Source organism: Doryrhamphus excisus, chromosome 5 (genome assembly GCF_030265055.1).
Source record: "Doryrhamphus excisus isolate RoL2022-K1 chromosome 5, RoL_Dexc_1.0, whole genome shotgun sequence".
NCBI lineage: Eukaryota > Metazoa > Chordata > Actinopteri > Syngnathiformes > Syngnathidae > Doryrhamphus > Doryrhamphus excisus.
In genome coordinates this window covers 10,966,840-10,987,226 of record NC_080470.1, presented here as the reverse complement: position 1 = coordinate 10,987,226, position 20,387 = coordinate 10,966,840, and the positions used below count along the sequence as shown (strand labels likewise).

The 20,387-nt window shown below is 41.1% G+C and overlaps 1 protein-coding gene and 1 long non-coding RNA gene across 3 annotated transcripts in view; both read left to right on the top strand.

The window, feature by feature from the left end:
- LOC131129122 (uncharacterized) overlaps nucleotides 1-2,985 on the top strand; it is a 31,299-nt gene extending 28,314 nt beyond the window's left edge. The window contains exons 2-3 of the long non-coding RNA XR_009129760.1: nucleotides 2,077-2,271; nucleotides 2,392-2,985. This is a non-coding gene — a long non-coding RNA (uncharacterized LOC131129122). The remainder of the gene's footprint in view (nucleotides 1-2,076; nucleotides 2,272-2,391) is intronic.
- An 8,989-nt stretch (nucleotides 2,986-11,974) lies between these two features.
- Nucleotides 11,975-20,387, top strand: part of ssbp4 (single stranded DNA binding protein 4) — an 85,116-nt gene continuing 76,703 nt past the window's right edge. For both annotated transcript variants that reach the window (XM_058072295.1, XM_058072296.1), the window contains exon 1: nucleotides 11,975-12,134. In XM_058072295.1, coding sequence (XP_057928278.1) covers nucleotides 12,079-12,134 — 56 coding nt within the window. In that variant the 5' untranslated portion in view covers nucleotides 11,975-12,078. The remainder of the gene's footprint in view (nucleotides 12,135-20,387) is intronic.

Genomic DNA, 20,387 nt, shown 5'->3' with positions numbered 1-20,387 from the left:
CGATATTATCTCTCATCAAATTTTCTGATTAATAGCTGGTGAGTCACTGTGTGAAAGTGCACTCATAATGTCTTGCTGGGTTCTGTGTGAAAGGCAAAGGTGATTGAAAACCGGACCTTTGATTTCAGCTCTGATGCGGTCCAAACACAAACTATTCAAATCAAAAAGAAAGTTAGTTATTCAGGTTTGCACTTGCAATATCTTTCATTTCAAAACCAATGTAATGGGATGTCCAAAACCATGTTTCGCTGATGCCAGAATTTTTATTTTGGTTCCTCTTCGGCTCCAAAATATATAAAATTATACACTCCACTACACATACACAGGACATAACCTAATGGTTATCTCTACGTGAACCAAAAGCAAGCATGGAATTGATATACACTAAATGAAAAGACATCATCCATCCTACTTTGCTGAGAAAATATGCAGCTCTAAATGTATCATCCCAACATGGACTATAAATGTCTTCTGGCTATTCTCTTCTTAAAACCACCACCACTATTTGCCATTCAGCTGGTGAAGGCATGCAGAGTGTTAAAAATGGCTGCTCGCCCTCTCAGCGCTTGCTATTATTCATATGACTGAGCATCCACCCTGCCATCACCATCAAGTACGCATCCTGCCGTGGATGCACACCTCCAGCCATCATGTCAGCTCTTGTCCTTTTCTTGACCCCCCCGTCTATGCATCACACGTGGCGGCTGAAATAAAGCAAATGTGTATGTTATCTTTTCTCTACTTGCATGAGTGTGTCTTTGTCTAATCCTACACATTAATGTGGGCTGAAACTGGCTCCTGTATTATTCTATGCAGGACAGTTCTACACCACTACAACTACTGTATTAAACATATTGTTAAAAGCATATCTGTTTGACAACGTCAATCAAAAATGAGCATTATTATTTTTTGTATTGGGCCTGAACACTGAACTGCAGTCTTGTATAGTAATGCCTAAAATGGCGGACATGTGTGTTTACATGCAAACTACACACACACTCAGAAACATACTGTTCACACTTCAGCAAATGAATATATCGATCCCACCCACATTTCTGAATGTTAGCTGTTATGTAACTATTATAACATCATAGGATACAGCTGTAAATGGTCAGGTTTAAAGTATTAAACACACACCATCAGTCTCCCAGATTCTGGAAGATCTAGAAAGCTTTCTGTCCGGGTTATGCTGCTGGCTTGAGTCCACATCTCCATACAAAGGGCTGAACATGAGCATAATAGGTCCTCTTTAAATTTTGTGTGAAAGTTCCTTTGAGGGGGGTTTTGGAAAATCTGGATAAAATCCTGATTAAGGTGGCAAAGAAAAATATTTGATATCGTCATATTATATACATAATTATATACATAATTGTGCAGTGGAAGCCGCATAAGTCAGTCTCAAAATCCTGTTGTTATTGTTCATCCATCCATCCATTTTCTATACCACTTATCCTCATTAGGGTCGCGAGTATGCTGGAGCCTATCCCAGCTGTCTTCGGGCGAGAGGCGGGGTACACCCTGAACTGGTCACCAGCCAATCACAGAGAAGTTGTTATTGTTATTATTATTAAAATAATAAAATGTCACATCTGGCGGGGTAATTTTGATTGTTCCATAAATCAACATGTGTGTATCATATTAACTTCTCATTATTGTGAAGCAGCTGTTGCCATAACATGACGATTAGTCTTTTTTACACACAGTAGTACAAAAACCAAACAAATATTGTTTTAGGATATTATAATACTTTTTAAAATGTACAATTACCATTGTATTAGTAATAAATGGTCTATTTTCATTATATTTGATTTTTTTTTGTTTTAAGTAATTCTAACTTCCATTACTTTCATTAGAGACCGAGACTGGCTGAGATAAATGGCATACAGGTAGTACTGCTGCTTTACAATGTGGAGTTGTGTCCATTTCCACTCAAGTTTAAATCACTAAAAGCCCCTTTAAGGTTTGACCATAGCAGATGGTGGTAAAAAGGTTATTTGAAGATATTTTTATCATTTTGACAGTTGAATATTTATGTTTTCTACCATACAAATTTCTATCATTTCTTTTCCCCTGTAGGGTACCAAAGAGCAGACGACCGTCCATCCCCCGACTCCCTGGTGTGACAACCCCCATTAGCTCGTCTGTTTAAAAGAAGAAAAAACCTTCCCCCCAGTCTGCCTGCTTCATACTCACAGTAGCACAATAACACGCATGCATAGGGCCATGGGGCAGTGGGAGGTCACAGTGCTGTGTGCTGCAGGAGGACACCATGTATGTATGACAGTGTACTGTGTGTCTGAATGTAAAAAGAGCAGACACTACCATGCTGCTTCTTCCACTGAGGCGTGTTTTTACAATGATGCAATTTCATCGGCTGTCTTCCAATCCCAGATGGTGCATCCTCCTTCCTCCTTATCAGGCGGGAGAGTCAGCGAAGCGAGGCCTTGCAGGTTTAGCTGAAGGTTGATCAGGCTGCCAAACAGCTAGTCGCCGCTGTCGTGACCTGTGGCCCTCGCCGCTGCTGCCTCCTGCGAGCAGCGTCATGGTAATTTGACTCTCGGGTCAATATGTTGTGGTGGTGAAGGAAGTATAGAGATGATGGAGGCGGGGTGGAGCGTGTTGGATAATGGAAGGAGGGAGTGTGAGGGTGGGGGCATCAAATGAAACCATATGTTTTGCTGCGGTTCTTGTCAGGGCCGCTTGCTGTTTGCGGTCAAATACAAAACAGGAAGCCGTTTTTCCTTACGGTGTGCCGATGACATTCCAGTCATGTCTGTATTGGATCAATGTTGGGGAAAATTCCTCTGATGGGAGAAATACTTTCCACTATTTCACTCATGCTCTCCTTCCTAACGCTCACTAAATGTTGACACCTTGGACACAATTTGGACATGTTCACCATGAGGTGCACTCACTCGTGTTGCTGTGTTGCCAGTTATTTACACAGTAATGGTGTGTGCTGACTCATTTTAACAGTGGATAGTAAATCTATACAAGCTGTACAGTATACTGTAATCTTTCCTCTTCGAGTTTTTACCTCTACCACTGCTTGGCCTGACGGTACATGTCAGCTGCTTCAGGAGTTCCGCAAGCCGTTCCATGTCCCAAGAACTAGATTTGGCCGCCAAAGATAGCCACCCAAAACGCAATGCACCAGACACTTATTCTTGCCCCCACAGGTGGTGGGTGTATGGGGGGGAGATCCTGTGTGGCTTCTTCGGGCTGGGTCCGGCTGGGCCCCACGGGTGAGGGCCCGACCACTTGGCATTCACCCGGCTGCAGGGTGGCCCATGTATCCCACGTCCGGGCGTGGTGCGGTCTCTCCTCATATGGGTCTTCTGAATCACTCTTGGCCTGGCCTGTTACCTTGGACCCCCAGACAGCATAGCTCCTAAGATCACTCGGGCACTCAAACCTTTCCACCACCATAAGGTGGTGATTCACGGAGGTGTTGTGTGATGCATGAAAACATAAAATAATTGAAAACAAGACAATGGAAAAGCAATGAAAGCTTATTTTCAGCTTCGGAAGTAATGAAAATAATGTTTCTAAAATGTCTATTTTCATTCTTATATCAAATCCATCCGCATGAATACGTTTCGATACATTGTTTGGAAAAAGTCTGAGCTACATAGTTGGATTTCACACACTATTTCTGGGTGCTGGGAGCCCTGGAACCCACTGCACATCTCCATGGAACACCTCACAGTTTTCACCAGGGTTCTGCTTTGGAGTTCAGGAGAACCTGGATGGAGAGGGGCCTGGGACACCTCAATTGTCCACCTTTGATTCTTCATAGAGGGGCAGGGACAGGGAGGCAGGCCGAGCTGCGTGGAGCACCCGGTGTATACAGGCATGTGTCAATAACACAATCGCTTCACAAACTCCAATCAGTCTTTCCCAATCTTATATCTTACTTTTCCATTCAGTTTCCATTCTTGCAACAGAGCAGACTTGGTCATATTGGCAGTATGTATATTGAATAATTGAGCACTAATACTGTTTGGGTATTTTAGATGAAGCGATATGTGGATATCTATAGTTTTCTGTTATGAGGCAATTCTTTATGAATTTACATTTTTGATTTCCAACCATGTTTAGCTTCGTAATAGTTTTAAATTATGCTTGTTGTTGCTCCCTGTAAACTCGAGCGTATCCATATTTGACTAATTTGAATAATGTCTCTCGAAACACATATTTGAACGATTTCCACATGCGAGAACAGACATGTATGTGGCATTTATGCTCTGATTGTACATACCTACTCTTGTTTGCACCCCATCTCTTTGAGGCACGGCCGACAACAATCAGATGTGACGTCACGTGAAACCTAGCAATGAGACATGTGTGTGATCCATTCCTGTGGAAGTGGCGCCACCATCAGAAAGTACAAGGTAGAAACGAAAGCGCTTAGCCAATCAAACCTCACACCAACATACTGTATTGTTGTTATGTGGTTATGTATTACAAGGTAGAAACGAAAGCGCTTAACCAATCAAACCTCACACCAACATACTGTATTGTTGTTATGTGGTTATGTATGACCCTGATATTTTTTGTTTTATTAGCACTTGTTTACTAGCTTTTACTTGCAGTTTATAACACAAAATCAGTAACTTTTTGCGAATGCTGAATTGTGAATATGTGGGGCATCCACTGTACTCACTTTTGAATAATACTGTGTGACCTTTTTTAGGGATGTAAGGCTACATATATTCATAATCAGATTTTACGGTGCTGAACGCCTGATTTTCCACACTGTGAGCCCATAGGCTAATCCATAAGCAAATACAGCGTCGTGGCTAACGACGGAGAAACTGGAGCTTGAAAACCCTCTTCCATCTTTAAAGGGGACCTATTATTTTATATTATTTTTCCACTTTCCACTTAAGATGCCACCATCAGGCACAAGTGGGTGGAGTTCCTGATTCCCTACCAGCAAAAGAAATGCACTTTAATCTGTTAACAGCATTTCACACTGGACTGTTTTTTGTGTAGCATTATAGAGTGTGCATACAGTGAGCGGGGCTGCTAATAGCTGTTTCCCACCACAGTCAGTGGCTCTACCCGAATTTTTTAAACAGTGGGAGTCCTGCAAAAAGCATGTAATGGCCACATTAGACGTTACCGATGCTGTAGAAAACGCTAAAATGTTAAAGCCACTTATCACTGAGCGACTTCTTGAAGTAACCTCTTTTCTTGAGAAACTTCTACTTCTGGATCCGACACGTATGGCTGTATGTTAAAAGCGGACATTTGAAAAAGATAAATCGCCTTTCATTATCAACTCCTATACTGTTGATGAACTCCTATAAAGTGTGGTTCGCAGCTAGCGGCACAAACCGGAATTTTGCCTGGAGGCGGGTCGTGGGTGGAATACATTAAAACAGACTGTTTTCGCAGGAACCAAAAAATCCAAAGAAATACAGTGGAATAGGTGCAGACTCTGGAAGAACTAGAAAGCTTTCTGTGTTGATTATTGTTTGTAGCTGCTTTATATAGGAGTCCGCAACTCAATACAAAGAACCGAAAAATTATCATAAAAGGCAAGTGGATAAGATGAAAGCGGTGTGCAGAGATTGGGAATTGGGCTACGAGCTGTTAACTGTTAATGTTGCACTTCAGCCAATAAGGAATTTTTGTATACTAAAAATGAAATAATTCACACTGTTCAAACTTTTACTCTAGCTGTTAGCATAAAACAAATCAGTTTTATGTTTTGCCCCCCCCCCCCGCCCCTTACTGTGCTGAAAATAAACTGAGCCGTGACAACTGAGGTAGGCACCGACCCGTAATTATGGCGCACCGTTACACCCCTAATACTTATGAACATACTCCTTCCCCGCTCCTAAGAGCCTGTTATGCAACACAAGTGCCCCTCTGAAGGGTCTTGCCTCCACCCGGACATCCAGCCTGCACGGGAAGGAAAAACACAATGCATTGCAATTTTGACCAGCAGAGGAATTCCCCCCTTTTGCTGCCTCCGTGAAGCCAAATCTAAATTGATCACAGCTTGAATAATTCAGCAAATAGTGAGTGTTGGACTCATGGGTTGTATGTGTGTGTAGAAGAAAATCACGCAACACAAAGCAGAGCAGCGAGACCTCCTCCCCTCCAAGCCCCTTTTTTTCTTGTCAGCCTTGGCCCCCTCGGCCTGCCTCCCTTCTTCCCTTCACACTCAGTCCATCTTTGCTCCCCACCTCCACATCTTGACTTAAAGCTGGAAAAATGGCACGAAAGGGGGGCTGGTTCCACTCAAAAGCCTCTTTAGTTTGCCGTAGCTGGTTTAAGGTGCTTGCCAGTTTGGAGGAAATCCATCAGATGAGTGTGGAGAACAACAGCGTGGGTTCTCACTAATGTGGCAAGATTGATGGATTCACATTAATGCTGAAAATATACACTCTAAACTGCCACAACAAAAATGAGGGGTGCAAAAAAAAACAAACCAACCTTACCAAGATAACACAACACCAGCTCCCACATGTTTATTTATAAGGCATTCATTAGAGGGAAAGCCTTTATTTGAATAAGTGCAGTTTTGTAATGATATTGAGCTATAGCTATTGAGCCAGTGTACAGTCATACCTTGTTACTTTACAGTTCAAATTTCTCAAAAAATGATAATTAATCAATCATGATGTTTTGTGGTTGAATACGGCCTATTATTAGCCATGAAATATGCAGAATTAAACAAAGTGTACTTTTTTTGCCTTAATGAAGCATTAAAATGGTTGAATGATCTAAAATACAGGTGGCACGGTGGTCCAGTGGTTAGCAGGCAGACCTCACAGCTAGGAGACCAGGGTTCAATTCCCTCTGCCATCTCTGTGTGGAGTTTGCATGTTCTCCCCGTGCATGCGTGGGTTTTCTCCGGGTACTCTGGTTTCCTCCCACATAAAAAAAAAAAACATGCTAGGTTAATTGGCGACTCCAAATTGTCCATAGGTATGAATGTGAGTGTGAATGGTTGTTTGTCTATATGTGCCCTGTGATTGGCTGGCGACCAGTCCAGGGTGTACCCCGCCTCTCGCCCGAAGACAGCTGGGATAGGCTCCAGCACCCCCGCGACCCTCGTGAGGAAAAGCGGTAGAAAATGAATGAATGAAAGGATCTCAAATACACAGTACAGTACAGTATTTACACTACAAGGCATTCAAAGACACTGTGAATGACGTGTAGCATTCTACACTGGCCACTAGGTGTCAGCAATGTTACTGTAATGTTTAGTGAGACACACAAATGCCAGAACAACAGGCTTTTATTGTGGGTTTGAATTCACACCACTTTTATTTGAGGTGTCTGTTTATTAACGACACATGAGGCGATTACCTTGGGCATGGAGTTTATGAAGTATTTTGGCATTAAAATTATTATGTTAGCATTATTTACATTAGAACAGTGCATATAACGTTAGCACAGGCCCTGTCAGAACAACACTACCCACCTACCAGCTGTTATGTCTGTCTGCCTTCCTGTCCTCTTTGTCTCTTTCCATTTGCGTCATCATGCTCACTCACCAAAGTCCACTCCCATCCGCCCGGCCACCTCAGTCCTCTGTCCCCTATATAGCAATCCCTCGGCATGTTGTGCTTCAAATTTCACAGCACACTTTTTTCAAAGAACATATTAATTAATATGAATATTGATTAATATTAATTAATTGCTTTTGTATTGTTGAATATGCCCCATTATTACTCAAAAATATGCATATTGAAGCAAATTGCATGTCTTGCCTAAATTAAGCATTTGCACACATACAAAATGGTTAAATGAACTAAAATATATATAAACTAAAATAATATAATGAATTCAGAAGGCTCATTCAAAGATGATAAATGAATACGATGATATGTATTATTCTACACTGATCAATAGGTGTCGCTAATGTTACATTGAAGTAAAAAAAACCAACAACAAGCAACTGTCATTCATTCATTCATTTTCTGCTGGAGCCTATCCCAGCTGTCTTCGGGCGAGAGGCGGGGTACTGGTCGCCAGCCAATCACAGGGCACATATAGACAAACAACCATTCACACTCACATTCTAGCATGTTTTTGGAATGTGGGAGGAAACCGGAGTACCCGGAGAAAACCCACGCATGCACGGGGAGAAAATGCAAACTCCACACAGAGATGGCCGGAGGTGGAATCGAACTTGGGTCTTCTCGCTGCGTGGCATGTGCGCTAACCACTAGATGACCATGCAGCCCAAATGCTAACATATAGGTTGATTTTATGTCTTAAATGGCTTATTTTCTTTGATGATATCTACCCTATTGAGCAATATGGGTGTAAAGGTGACTATGGGGGTATTATTTCATGACTAGAGAGCAATATCAAGAGATTGGTTGTGAAAATATTCAATTTATAAAGAAGATTACAGTACATCCATCCAGCCATCCAATCATTCATTGCTCTTTTGGTCTCCCGTCACGACAAGAAGAATGATGGCAGGTTAACTCCTCTGGTTATAGTAGCTACACATGAAACAAATAATATAGTATATCTTTTTGGACAACTAAAGTGGAGTGTCTCCAAAATTTGGCAATAAAATACTTAAGAGGGTTTTTTTTTCTTTTAAACATAACTTGAGATTTAGCAGACAACCATCCATCAGAGGCGACTTTATAGACATTTAAACTGGAAACATGACTGCCGCTGAACCAATATGATAGATTTGACAGTTCTGACAGAGAAATGTTAGAGTTTGATTTAGGAGGCAGTGTATGGCGGTATATACAGTCCATTTTATGCTTGATTCAATTTCAATTTCAATTCACATTCAATGCTTGATTTATTATGTATTGTCTTTAGGCTGTTGAGGGCCAAATGTCAAGCTATTTTCCAAATATTTAGACAGTAATTGAATCATCTGCAGTGGATATTAAATCTATACTGTTATACAAGCTGTACACTGACTACTCTGAAGTATATCCAACTTTCATTTTCATAGCATTGTCACTTGAGAAGGCTTACTTGTTATTGCTGTACAGCGTAAAACGACAATTGCAACTACTGTATAGTTACTCAGCATTAAATCGTGCACACATTGACTTCCTGTTCAGTGCAAAATCAGCTTCAAAGTAAAAGCATGGCATTATTAAGCTGGATTCTATCACAGCAATTAACAAAATGCACCCATTTTTTGTGTTATGTTTAAATGCTGTGTTTAATTCCATTTGTTGTTGCAAACCAATTGAAAAAGCACTCTTTTACATGATATAAAGATGAGTGGGTGAAACCTTCCCACAGCCGGGTCACCGTATGAGTTGAATTAACTTTTGGCTTCCGGCATCATATACAATTCTGTTTTTGATTTTTTTTTTTTTAAATCACATTCATCAAAGATCATGTCTCACTATGGTGGAATGAGTCAATTGAAACCCTGAGCTGATTCTCAATTTGAATATAGAATGATTAATAAAAAAAATGAGTCAATCCCGCTCATTATGATTAACGCCCACCAGTACGCACAAATGAAAATCTATATTCAGAAATCCACTTTGTCTTTTTCTTCCTCAGACAACCTCTTTGACCAGATTGAACATACATCTACACATCTCTCAGGCACATCCGCCACCTTTCACCCACAGCACAGCTCAATAACCGCTTTAAATTGTTTCCCTGTGTCCAGCGAGCCACGTCAAAATCCGTGTGGACGCACACTTGCTTGATAAAGAGCTCCGATGACACTGGAGTGGATGTGTCATAGAACACGAGGTGAACCTTGTTATGGTGCCGTGGATGCTTTCTAGGCGTGGGTCACTGGGTTTCATAGATGAGGTCTAAATGGGATCCAGCATCATGAGGACTAAGGCATCATAGAGAAGTGTTGGTAGTTTCAAGTGAACTATGAGGTGAAAGCAGCCATTAAAAGTATGTCATCAGTTAAATGCAGACATGGTGTTCAGGAAGAATATGTCATATCAACATCAACATGATGTCAAGAGACTTCAGCTCTGTAAACATCGTTCTGAAGGATCAGCTTTTGCTTTTTACATGACTTTTTGCATTTTTTACAGAAGGATAACAGTGATGGCAAAGAGGAAAAGTGTGATGATAACCATAGAACCAGAAATTAAACTAATTCTGACAAGAGAGAGAAGGTTTGGCCACTCAGTTACATCAGTTACATACACAAAAAAGTACCCACCAACGTAAGTACTTTTATTAGAAGCTACACAACCCTTATTCATTTAATTACACTACAAATTAAATACATTTTTAAATACACTATTAATTCATTACATTATTAAATGTTCGATTCCATGCTTGGGCATCTCAGTGTGGAGTTTGCATATTCTCTCCGTGCATGCGTGGGTTTTCTCTGGGTACTCCGGTTTCCTCCCACATTCCAAAAACATGCTAGGTTAATTGGTGACTCCAAATTGTCCATAGGTATGAATGTGAGTGTGAATGGTTGTTTGACTATATGTATGTGCCCTGTGATTGGCTCTGGATGTGAACATGTCGCTCACCGATGTTGCTGGTCACAGCCTGCTTGTCACCTCCCGTTAGTATGGTTTGCTATGCGTTGACAGTGAGTTTCGCCAATCACAGTCATTTGGCAAAACTTGCAGCCTTCCTTCTTCTGCATGTTTAAATTGGAGTACAATAATATTTTTTATGAATTATTAATATCGATTATATTCTTTGTACATTTTAATGGCGGTTAGAAATGTGAAAATTTTACATAAGCCGCTGTTTGGACTTTTTATTTCCAATATTTTGAAATTAGTTCTTGATTTGAAATCAACCAGCATCACAGAACACATAGTATGCGCAACTTCGAAGGTTGCCTTGTAGCTAGCTGCAGTAGAACTTGAAAATCAAATACAGCAACACCTTCTCCATCACTTTTCATGGCTTAAACCACTTGACACAAGACATCTGCTTTGCTGTAAAACCCATTTGCAGTGTTTTGTGCCCCCAAGGCTTCTAAATTCCACATTATACTTGTGCGTATGTGTATGCGCCATGAATATTCATGTACAAGATGTTCACATGGAATGTAAAGCATGCTTAAGATGTTAAAATAAATAAATATGGGTGAAGTAAAATGACAAACATTGTGTAACAAAGGGTATTAAGTGTCTGCATTTTTCATCGGATTTGACATAACTTAAATAATACAAATGTTGAGCAATTCTAATGCCCCTTTTTTATTTGATATCACTACTCAGGTTTTTCCGCTGGCAAAAGCAGGTACTGTTTATGTACTACGAGGTGGTTTGTCTGGCACCATATCGGTGACATTAACCACTTGTGGTTGCTCATTGGTCAAGCATATTCATCATAGCTGTTGGGTAAAAATGCCAGTTTAGCCTGTTTCAGTTGGAGATGGGGTAGGCTTCTAATGAGGACAAGTGGTACCAAAAATGGAAGGGTGGATGGTTGTCTGTATGTGCCCAGTGACTGGTGACCAATCCAGGGTGTAGCCCTCCTCTCGTCCCTAAAGGTCAGCTGGGATAGGCTTCAGCCCACCTAATGAGGACAAGAGGTGGGCCTAATCGAAATGGACTACACAATATGAAATATACTGTATAATATTCTTGAAGCAAGAACACTTTCAGTACTCCCAATCCAAATGTGGTGATTGACACATCAGCTAACAGAAACACAAACTATTTTAAAACTTTAACATATCATGTTTGTGGAGGTCAGTAAAAAAAAAAAAAAAAAAAATCCCGTGTGTATCCCTTTAAGAAGCCCCCACCGCGTGCTCAGCGGAGGGAGGAAGTGCAGGCTTGTGGAACAGCCTGCTGAGGCTAGGAGAAGGTGGGGTGGGGAGGGGGGAGCAAAAAAAAATCCAGCGAAGGACGGTTTCAAGTCCCCCCGATAGAAACTGTGCCTGATTTGTGGCCAATGTTGGAGATGTGAAAAAAAAAGTGAGCGAGAAAGAGAGGGAGGAGGGAGGAGAGACGGAGGAGGGGGGGAGGAAGAAGGGAGGAGGAGGAGGAGGGTGAGAGGAGGGGGGAGGAAAAACACTGAAGGGGTAGCTATGGAGATGGAGCGTTTTCCTGGCTGCTTTCTTTGACAGGTGTTGAGTGGGGCAAAAGTCTTAAAACAGAATCCAGCATGTACGCCAAAGGTAAAGGAGCCGTGGTCCCTTCCGACAGCCAAGCGAGAGAAAAGTAAGTCCACCCTTTTTATTTTACATTTTGCTTATTTTTGTGCGCTTTTAACTGAATGCACGCTGCGCGGATGGAACTTTCTCAAACTAGCGTGTGTCATTTTAAAACAGGATATTTCATCCACGCTTGCTTCATGTGCAGGGCTGCACATGGTCTGCTTTGTACTTTTTAAACCCAACTCTTGGTTTAAGCTGCTCGTTGTGTTGTGGAGTAAAGTTGAGCATCTGGAAGCGTGCTCGCATGTTCGGTTTGCTGGAAGTGCTTTCAACCGGACAACTGAGTATATCTCCACGGAGCCTGCCCGGGTGCTGGCGGGACCTGGTTTGAGGAGAAGTCAAAAGTTTGGTCCTGGTAAACTTTTCCCCCTCAGATGCACGAAGCTCACATTTGCTATTGTATGTATACGTGGTGACTCTTGCAACCTGTTTGTAGACTTTTTAATGTAAACCGGACCTCATGTTTATCATGAAGAGGTGTGCTTTAAAAGCCACTTGCATCAGTCGCTTGTAGTCTTTTAAAGCACTCGATGGGATGAGAACATATACAAACTTCCTTAGCAGCTTTTTGTGCCTGCTGCTTGTATTGTTTTGAACACTGATTTCTGCACAAAACCATTAACATGTACTGTGCATTTTGATTATAGACGCTAGTATTCTCGTCCTGCACACTCATTTTAGGACACTAGTCTTTAGACCATGTTAAAACTTGCTTTTGTACCTATTGCTCGCTTGTATGGACCTTTTTGTATGGACTAATTTCTACACAAAACCCACATGTGAGTGCATCCATTCATTGTCAACACAGTGTTGCCCCCTGCACACTAATATAAGGACTCCAGGGATTCATATGTGTGTGTTTGTGTTTTGTGAAGTAGACAGAAAGTTGAGATTCGAACCCCAGCTGTGAGGCGTCGGTGCAAAACCCTTGCTCCCCTGTGCTGCCGTCACCTATTTTTAAGCACCAGCCCAAGAGCGTGGAGTCCTGCCGAGATGTAACGTGCCATCCCTGTCACTGGGTACCTGGTACAAATGGAACACAAACATTTTGGCTTTGATCGGGTCTGACCGATTCCGTGTGTTTTGTGCACACATTGCTTATGAGCAGCCGGCACATGTGAACTTTGAACCTGTATATAATGCCTTGATATTGCATTCCACATTACTTAGACCTGTGCACCCGGCCACTCGAAACGCAACAGATTGATACTTGCATGCTCTTCTGATCAAGCCGAATGATCTTCTTGCATGTGGTGGCTGAAATCAGTGCCACCGTTTAGGAGCAGGATTAATAATTCATATCATGAGAAATTCCCGTCTTTTGGAGAAGCGGGGAATGTGGATGTTACTGCAGGCGAATGACAACACCTTTGAATGTTTTTCTAGTGTGTTTGTGTAGTGTGTCACCTTATGTTGTCAGTGCTGAGTGTCAAGCATGTTGTTCCATGACTAAAATGCTCATGGAAGAAAGTATTGTTATTTCTCAACAGATTCAAGTGACAAAATGTACTGTATGTTTTCGGTTATCTTTACTTTTCTTAGCACTAACACTGCTCTACAGGGCACAGCACTTTGTTATACAGACCCGTGTTACTACAACTTTCCAGACTTTGTGGATTATTTCCAGTTGTTTTTCTATAATAGGTAGAAGGAACAATCGTATTTCAGTTATACCAGGTGTAGGCTATCATTAATGATGGAATGGCGGAACAATTATGTTGATTATATGACACATACATTGGGTAGGATGCTTCATTTTACTGTGCTATGGTACTACAACTTTGTTGACTGTGTGGATTGCTTCCATTAGTTCCATAATGCAAGGTGGTGGTTATCATCAATAACTCACGGGAGGAGCAATTATGTTTTATTATATGACGCATATGTTGCATGGTCAAGTACTCATTTATGAGTGGGTGCACTGTGGGATTTGATTTTGTGGATTATTTTAAGTCCTTTCATATGTTTCTATTCTGCAATGTGGTGGGCATCATTACTAACCAGAGGGGCATAAATTATATGACACTTCTTTGGTGTGGCAAGGCTCAGGTGGTAAAGTGCTTGTCTCCCAACCTGGAGTTTGCAGGTTTGATCCTCCGTTTTCCAGTGATCAGTTTGAAGTGTCCTTGGGAAAGATACTGATCCTATGAGGCTTTATAACCAGTAATACTACTACTACTACTACTAATAATAATAATAATAACCAATAATCTTGGTTATCATAAATAATTGGCAGGATATTGGTCTGACACATGTACATTGTCGTGCATATGCGTATGCTCGTGCATGAACAATGGTGTCCCTTTCTTCCAAGTGCTTGAGTGGTCACACTAGTCAAACAAGCAAGATTAGGCCAGACTACTGACCAAAAGTTTCAGTAGTGTGCCAATGCATTGCAATGCACACACTGGGATAAGATATGGCTGTGTATGACAACATACTAGACCCCAGGAAATCTTGTGAGACTTCAGCAAGTTACATGAGATTCTTTTAAATACCAGTTTGGGGGAATACTAATCAGGTTAAAAAAAAAGCTCATAACAAAGGATCATCTTAGTGAGTCTTAGTAGCAATGTTGTCAAGTTGAGAGCTGGCATCCTTCAGTCTGTCCTGTTTTGCCGGTAGGTGGTGGACTCTCAAAGTTGACCAACTATTTGGCTTACTGTGACAAACTTCAATAATACATGTGCGAGGCATGATTTATAAGATAGCGTTAACTTTTCAAAATTAACAACACACAGTACCGGCACCATTAGGTAGCGTTACTAGGGAGTGGCTTGAGACGTCAGGCGAGCCGTGTATCAGTAGCTGAGTAGCAATAACGTGCATTTTAGCTGGCTTGTATTAACTCTTTTATAGGGAAAGAAATACATTAATTCCTTTTTGACCGCTTATCCTCACAAGGGTCGCAGGGATGCTGGAGCTCATCCCAGCTGTCTCCGGGCGTAAGGCGGGGTACACCCTGGACTGGTGACCAGCCAATCACAGGGCACATATAGACAAACAACCATTCACACTCACGTTCATACCTATGGACAATTTGGAGTCACCAATTAACCTAGCATGTCTTTGGAATGTGGGAGGAAACCGGAGTCCTCGGAGAAAACCCACGCATGCACGGGGAGAACATGCAAACCCCACACAGAGATGGCCGGCCTATGACTTGGGTCTTCTAGCTGTGTGGCCTGTGCACTAACCACTCGGCCGGAAAGAAATACAGTATGTGTTTATGTTTTGCATAAGGATTGTGAATGATGGGCAAAAAAAAGAAAAAGTGCAGTTCCCCTTAAAGAGTTCTGTGTTGTCGGACTGTCTGCGAAGCTGTGAATACATCAAGCTCAGCACTTTTTTGTGTGTGTGTGTGCGCGCAGCGCTGCATGTGTGGAAGTTTGCTGATATTCTTTTAGCTGAATGTGCTGATAGTCTGAGCCTGTTTTGCTCAATAAAGCCACAGTTGATTGACCACCTCCTTGTTGTTATTATTGCAATAATAAGAATATTATAACAAGCAGAGCTCTGGTATCTGAATAGTATTGGTATTGACAGATATCCAGATTCAGATATTGGGATGGGATCAGTTTCATGCCTCAAAAGTTGCACAAAACTTGGTGTTATGTGAGATGTTCAATACTGAAAGACAGGAGCAAGTAACACAAGACTTGAGATTTCAGCTTAGTTTGGTCAGGATCTTTAACACCACAAATGTGCTTTGCTTTTTTTGATGCCTAATTAGTCACATGGTTAGCAGTCATCCGGCTCTCCTGGCTGCTCAGTACAACATGGCTGAGTTAGCAACTAACTGGCATCAGCACATCATCATTATTTTGTTTGTCGCACTATATCAATAATTTCATTTGAGTTCTATTATTATTTTATTTTATTTATAAAATATGATAATTCTAGCTTCTTTTTACACTTGAAAGGCAGTTGAGAATGTTAGGATGTGGCTTAACATTCATTGCCTGTACAGTTAACACAGGTTCTATGTTGTCGAAGTAGCACTGTAGCCCTAGCTGAACTCATCTGTGCTATAATAAACCTTTATGATCATTTTAGTGTTGCTGCAAAGTTTGTGCAAACACAATTCAGCACAGACGCTAGCGCTAACACCACACAGTGTTGTGTCCAGGCTCATTATATGGAACACTAAGCGTTGACAGGGATGCTGTTCTTCTTATTGCCAGGCCAGTGTACCATCAACATCTTTTATATTTAAGGTTATAATAGCCCATATTGCTACTTTAATCAGTGGAACTCATGCATATGGAGTTTATTATATGTGTTATCATGCCAGAATAATGTAAGTCGCTTGCCCTCTCCCCTCACCTGCCTTGTCACCCTAACCTGCCCTGCAGAGCCAACACATGTCCCCTTGTAAGTGTGCCTGACGAATTAGCTCATATTTACATATTCATACCATGATCACGCTTCTGCATATTCACATATTGTAAAGAGCGGAGGGCGCCAGCAGGTGGACTGGCATCCGATTAAAACCAGACTTGTGTCGTCGTACCTAATGGATACAAAAGAAGGGATGCTGCTTGAATGTTTGCATAATGGCAGGTGGCAGCACCTTAGAAAGAATATGTATATAATAATAGATAAATATAAATAAAGAAACACTTAGAAAATAAAATACATTTAAATAAACTGTGTAACTAAATAAATACGGTAAAAAAAAAAATTATGTATGTATCTGATTGGCTTGGAATGTCTCACACAGCTCTGCAAAACATCCACTGTATGTAACTTAAGGGTGCTTTGCCAAATCGTCATGAATTCCAGCTCACGTCTTTAGGGGCCTGACAAGCACGTGTGTAAAATTTTAACAAGATTGGCCGCTATCAAGCAAAATGTCCTTGCAGGGGAACGGGTAGGACTTGACCATTTGTCTAATGATTATAAATCTTTGAGGATATTTGTATTCCATGTATGCTAGCATGTCTTCCGATGCATTTTGACTACACCCGAATGGAAGTGCCATAAAATGCAGGTAGTGGTCAAACTCTTTCCATTCTTCTGAAAAGAATGTTAATGACACAAAGGAAGGAGGAGGAAAGCATCCCTCGCATGCTTCTTTAGCGTTTCATTAAATTAAAGTCAACAGAGGTTGTTCATGGGCCTTCTATATTAGTATCACCTTATTATTCTGTCACTGGAACCACCTTGAAAAGTGGATAGATGACATCTTAATTAAAGGTTCCCCAATTAGAGCTAGTCTAATTACCATCAAACCCATTTTTCTTTGCAGACATATTCTTGTGTGTGTTATATGGTATATTGTTTTCCTCAACTTTTTTTGGTCCAATTTTACCATTTGGACATGTATTCTCATAATTTATGACTTTTTTTCTTGTTTTTATTTTATTTTATTACGACTTTTTTTGGACTTTCTTTCAACTGCTATTTGTTTGAACAACTTTACTGCTTTGTACCCCCTGTAGAGAATTAATAGTCTTCATGTTTTCCCCATTCGCCGCTATAGGACGTTTGACTTCCAGACATTTATGGCAATGGAATTTACATCACGATCAAAAGGCTGGTTTTGCACAAGAATTGTGTTTGTTTACAGACATGTTCTTGTGTGATTGCTGTGAGTGCTACTGGATTTGTTTGGGCAAAGATCTTCAAGTGTAAAGTTAATCAGTTTGTTTCTTTACATCCTCCACTGGCTCCTCCCATGTATTTACATGCCGTTTAATAAGGGATCTTCAGGTTTGAATGCGCCGCTTTGACTCCACACAGATGGCTCTGCCATCTGCATGTTAGGTCTTTTGAAGGCGGCATAAAGAGCTGTGCTGGAAACAAGAGAAAACACTGCTGGAAAAAGTAAAGGAACCCTTGATTTAGCCTCGGCACCCTTCGGCTGACTGCGCTTTGGTTGGGAGATGACAACAGTCAATTAATGCTGCCTTTCGTCAGCTGCTGCTGCTGCTGCTGCTGCTGTGCACTCGAGTCAGATTTTATCACTTGAAATAAAGCACAGCGAGTAAATATTGGATCTATGTGCCTCAAGTTATGAATCAGTTTGACATCAGAACTTGAAAGCCTGAAGGGTTGCCAGTGTTGTTTTATTAGAGACAAGCAGAGCAGGTAGATGGGTAGCGAGGTAGACAACATTACACTGGAAACTAAAGACTAAGGATGGGTCTCATACTCAATTTGTTGATCATTTCATTGTTACAAATGGTGTGGAATTCATTGTTCATTGTTTCTTGAAGTTATTGAGGCACATTGGAGTGCAGTACTTGCCTGCAAAGGTAACAGCAGAGGTGCTGATGAGTCAGTTTTATGAATTTATTATTAGACATTTATTAGGAGCACGTTTTTGCTAAATTCCAAAAAAAGTGCAGTTTCCCTTTAAGATCAGTACAAAAAAAGGGTCTTAAGATGGTTTTGAGTAGAGCTTTAAAGTGCAAAAATAAGAAACAAAATTTGTTGAGTAAGCCGTTGATTGCACACAACCATTAAAGTCAAATAGGCTGTTCATCAGCTGATCAAAAGTTTAAAGCGGACCTATAATGCTCATTTTTCCATCCTTTGTATTGAGTTGCGGTCTCCCATAGAGCAACGACACACAATAACAATAACTGCACAGAAAACCTTTTAGATTTTCCAGAATCTGCACCTATTCCAGCTGTATTTCCTTTGATTTGTGCTTCCTGCTTAAGCAGTCTGTTTTAATTTATTCCACCGACGGCCCGCCTCCGGGTATGCCCACTCAGCTGTGGCTGGTCACACACCCAAAGTGCTTCCTAACTATGAACCATATAAAGAAGTCCGTCCCTCTGTGACATCACAAAGGGGCAGTTTTACCACGCATTTTGAAAACAAGTGTTTTGAGCCATCCCAAACTTCTTTCAGGGCTCATTATTCTAACTACATTTATAGGTATATGGATTTGGTGTCATTTTCTGTCATGTTTTCTTCATAGCAAAAGCAAAAAAAAGCTTTCTCTGTTTGAATGCAGTCGGATTATTGAGCTGCATAAGCAAAGCCTATTGAATCGCGCCATTTCTGCTGAATTTGGACGCAGTAAGACAGTCACTTAAAACTTTTTAAAAGATCCTGAGGCTTATGCAACAACAAAGTCAAGTGGTAAACTTAAAAAGATGTCACTGGCCCCGGGGGTGGGGGGATTGGTTGTCTGTCAAGACACGGGATGAGCCTCGGTCCAAATGAAGGTTGTTACTGGTGCCGAATGCAGTCCAATAACCATCAGACGGCATCTGTGGAATAAGTGTTTAGAAAACAAAAACTTCTTCAAAGGCCAGGTGTGCTCTAGCGCCACAGATTTGCCCATTTGGAATTCGCATGAGAGCACCAATCATGGGAAATTGAAACTTGGAAGAAGGTTTTATTCTCTGAGAAAAAAAATATAACCTTGATGGTCCTGATGGGTTCCAATGTTACTGGTATGACAAGGAGATCCCATTTGAGATGTTTTCCACACAGCACAGAGGAGGGGGCACCATAATGATGTGGGTTGCTTTTTCCCTTAAATGGAACAACAGAGCTTCAGGTTGTGCAGGGGCGTCCAACTGCAGTTGGCTATGCGGAGATGTTGCAGTGGTCATTCCTCATGACTGAAGGCCCTCATCTGGTGGTAATGACTATATTTTTTTCACCAGGACACCTAAGTTCACATTACCAGCCTAACAAAGACCTTTTTCCAGAGGGATTAACCTCATTCTTTTGGACCATCCTGGGTGTTTTAATCTAAATGCAATTTACAGCTCCATTCCCCAATCCATATATTTGGGGATGGATGGTAAGGGAAGTTTGCAAAATTAGACATATATACATATCCACATATACATATTGTGTCCTTTTTTTCTAGTAATTTACAACTTTTTCTCATAGTATTCCATCCATCCGTTTTCTATACCACTTATCCTATCCTAACATTCATACCAATGGACAATTTTGAGTCGGCAATTAACCTAATGTTTTTGGAATGTGGGGGGAAACCGGAGTCCCCGGAGAAAACCCACGCATGGGGAGAACATGCAAACTCTACACAGATGCCCGAGCGGGGATCAAACCCGGGTCTCCTAGCTTTGTGGTCTGCGTGCTAGCCATCTCATAGTATTACTTATATCTAATATGTAACTATGTAACTTTATTCATACATTATAAATTGTTATCGCAAAAAAATTTCTTCTTTATACTATTTTTTGTCGGAATTTGCAACTTTTTAAAATGTTATAAAATTTGAGACTTTTTTTGTAGTAATTTACTACTTTTTTTTTTTTAA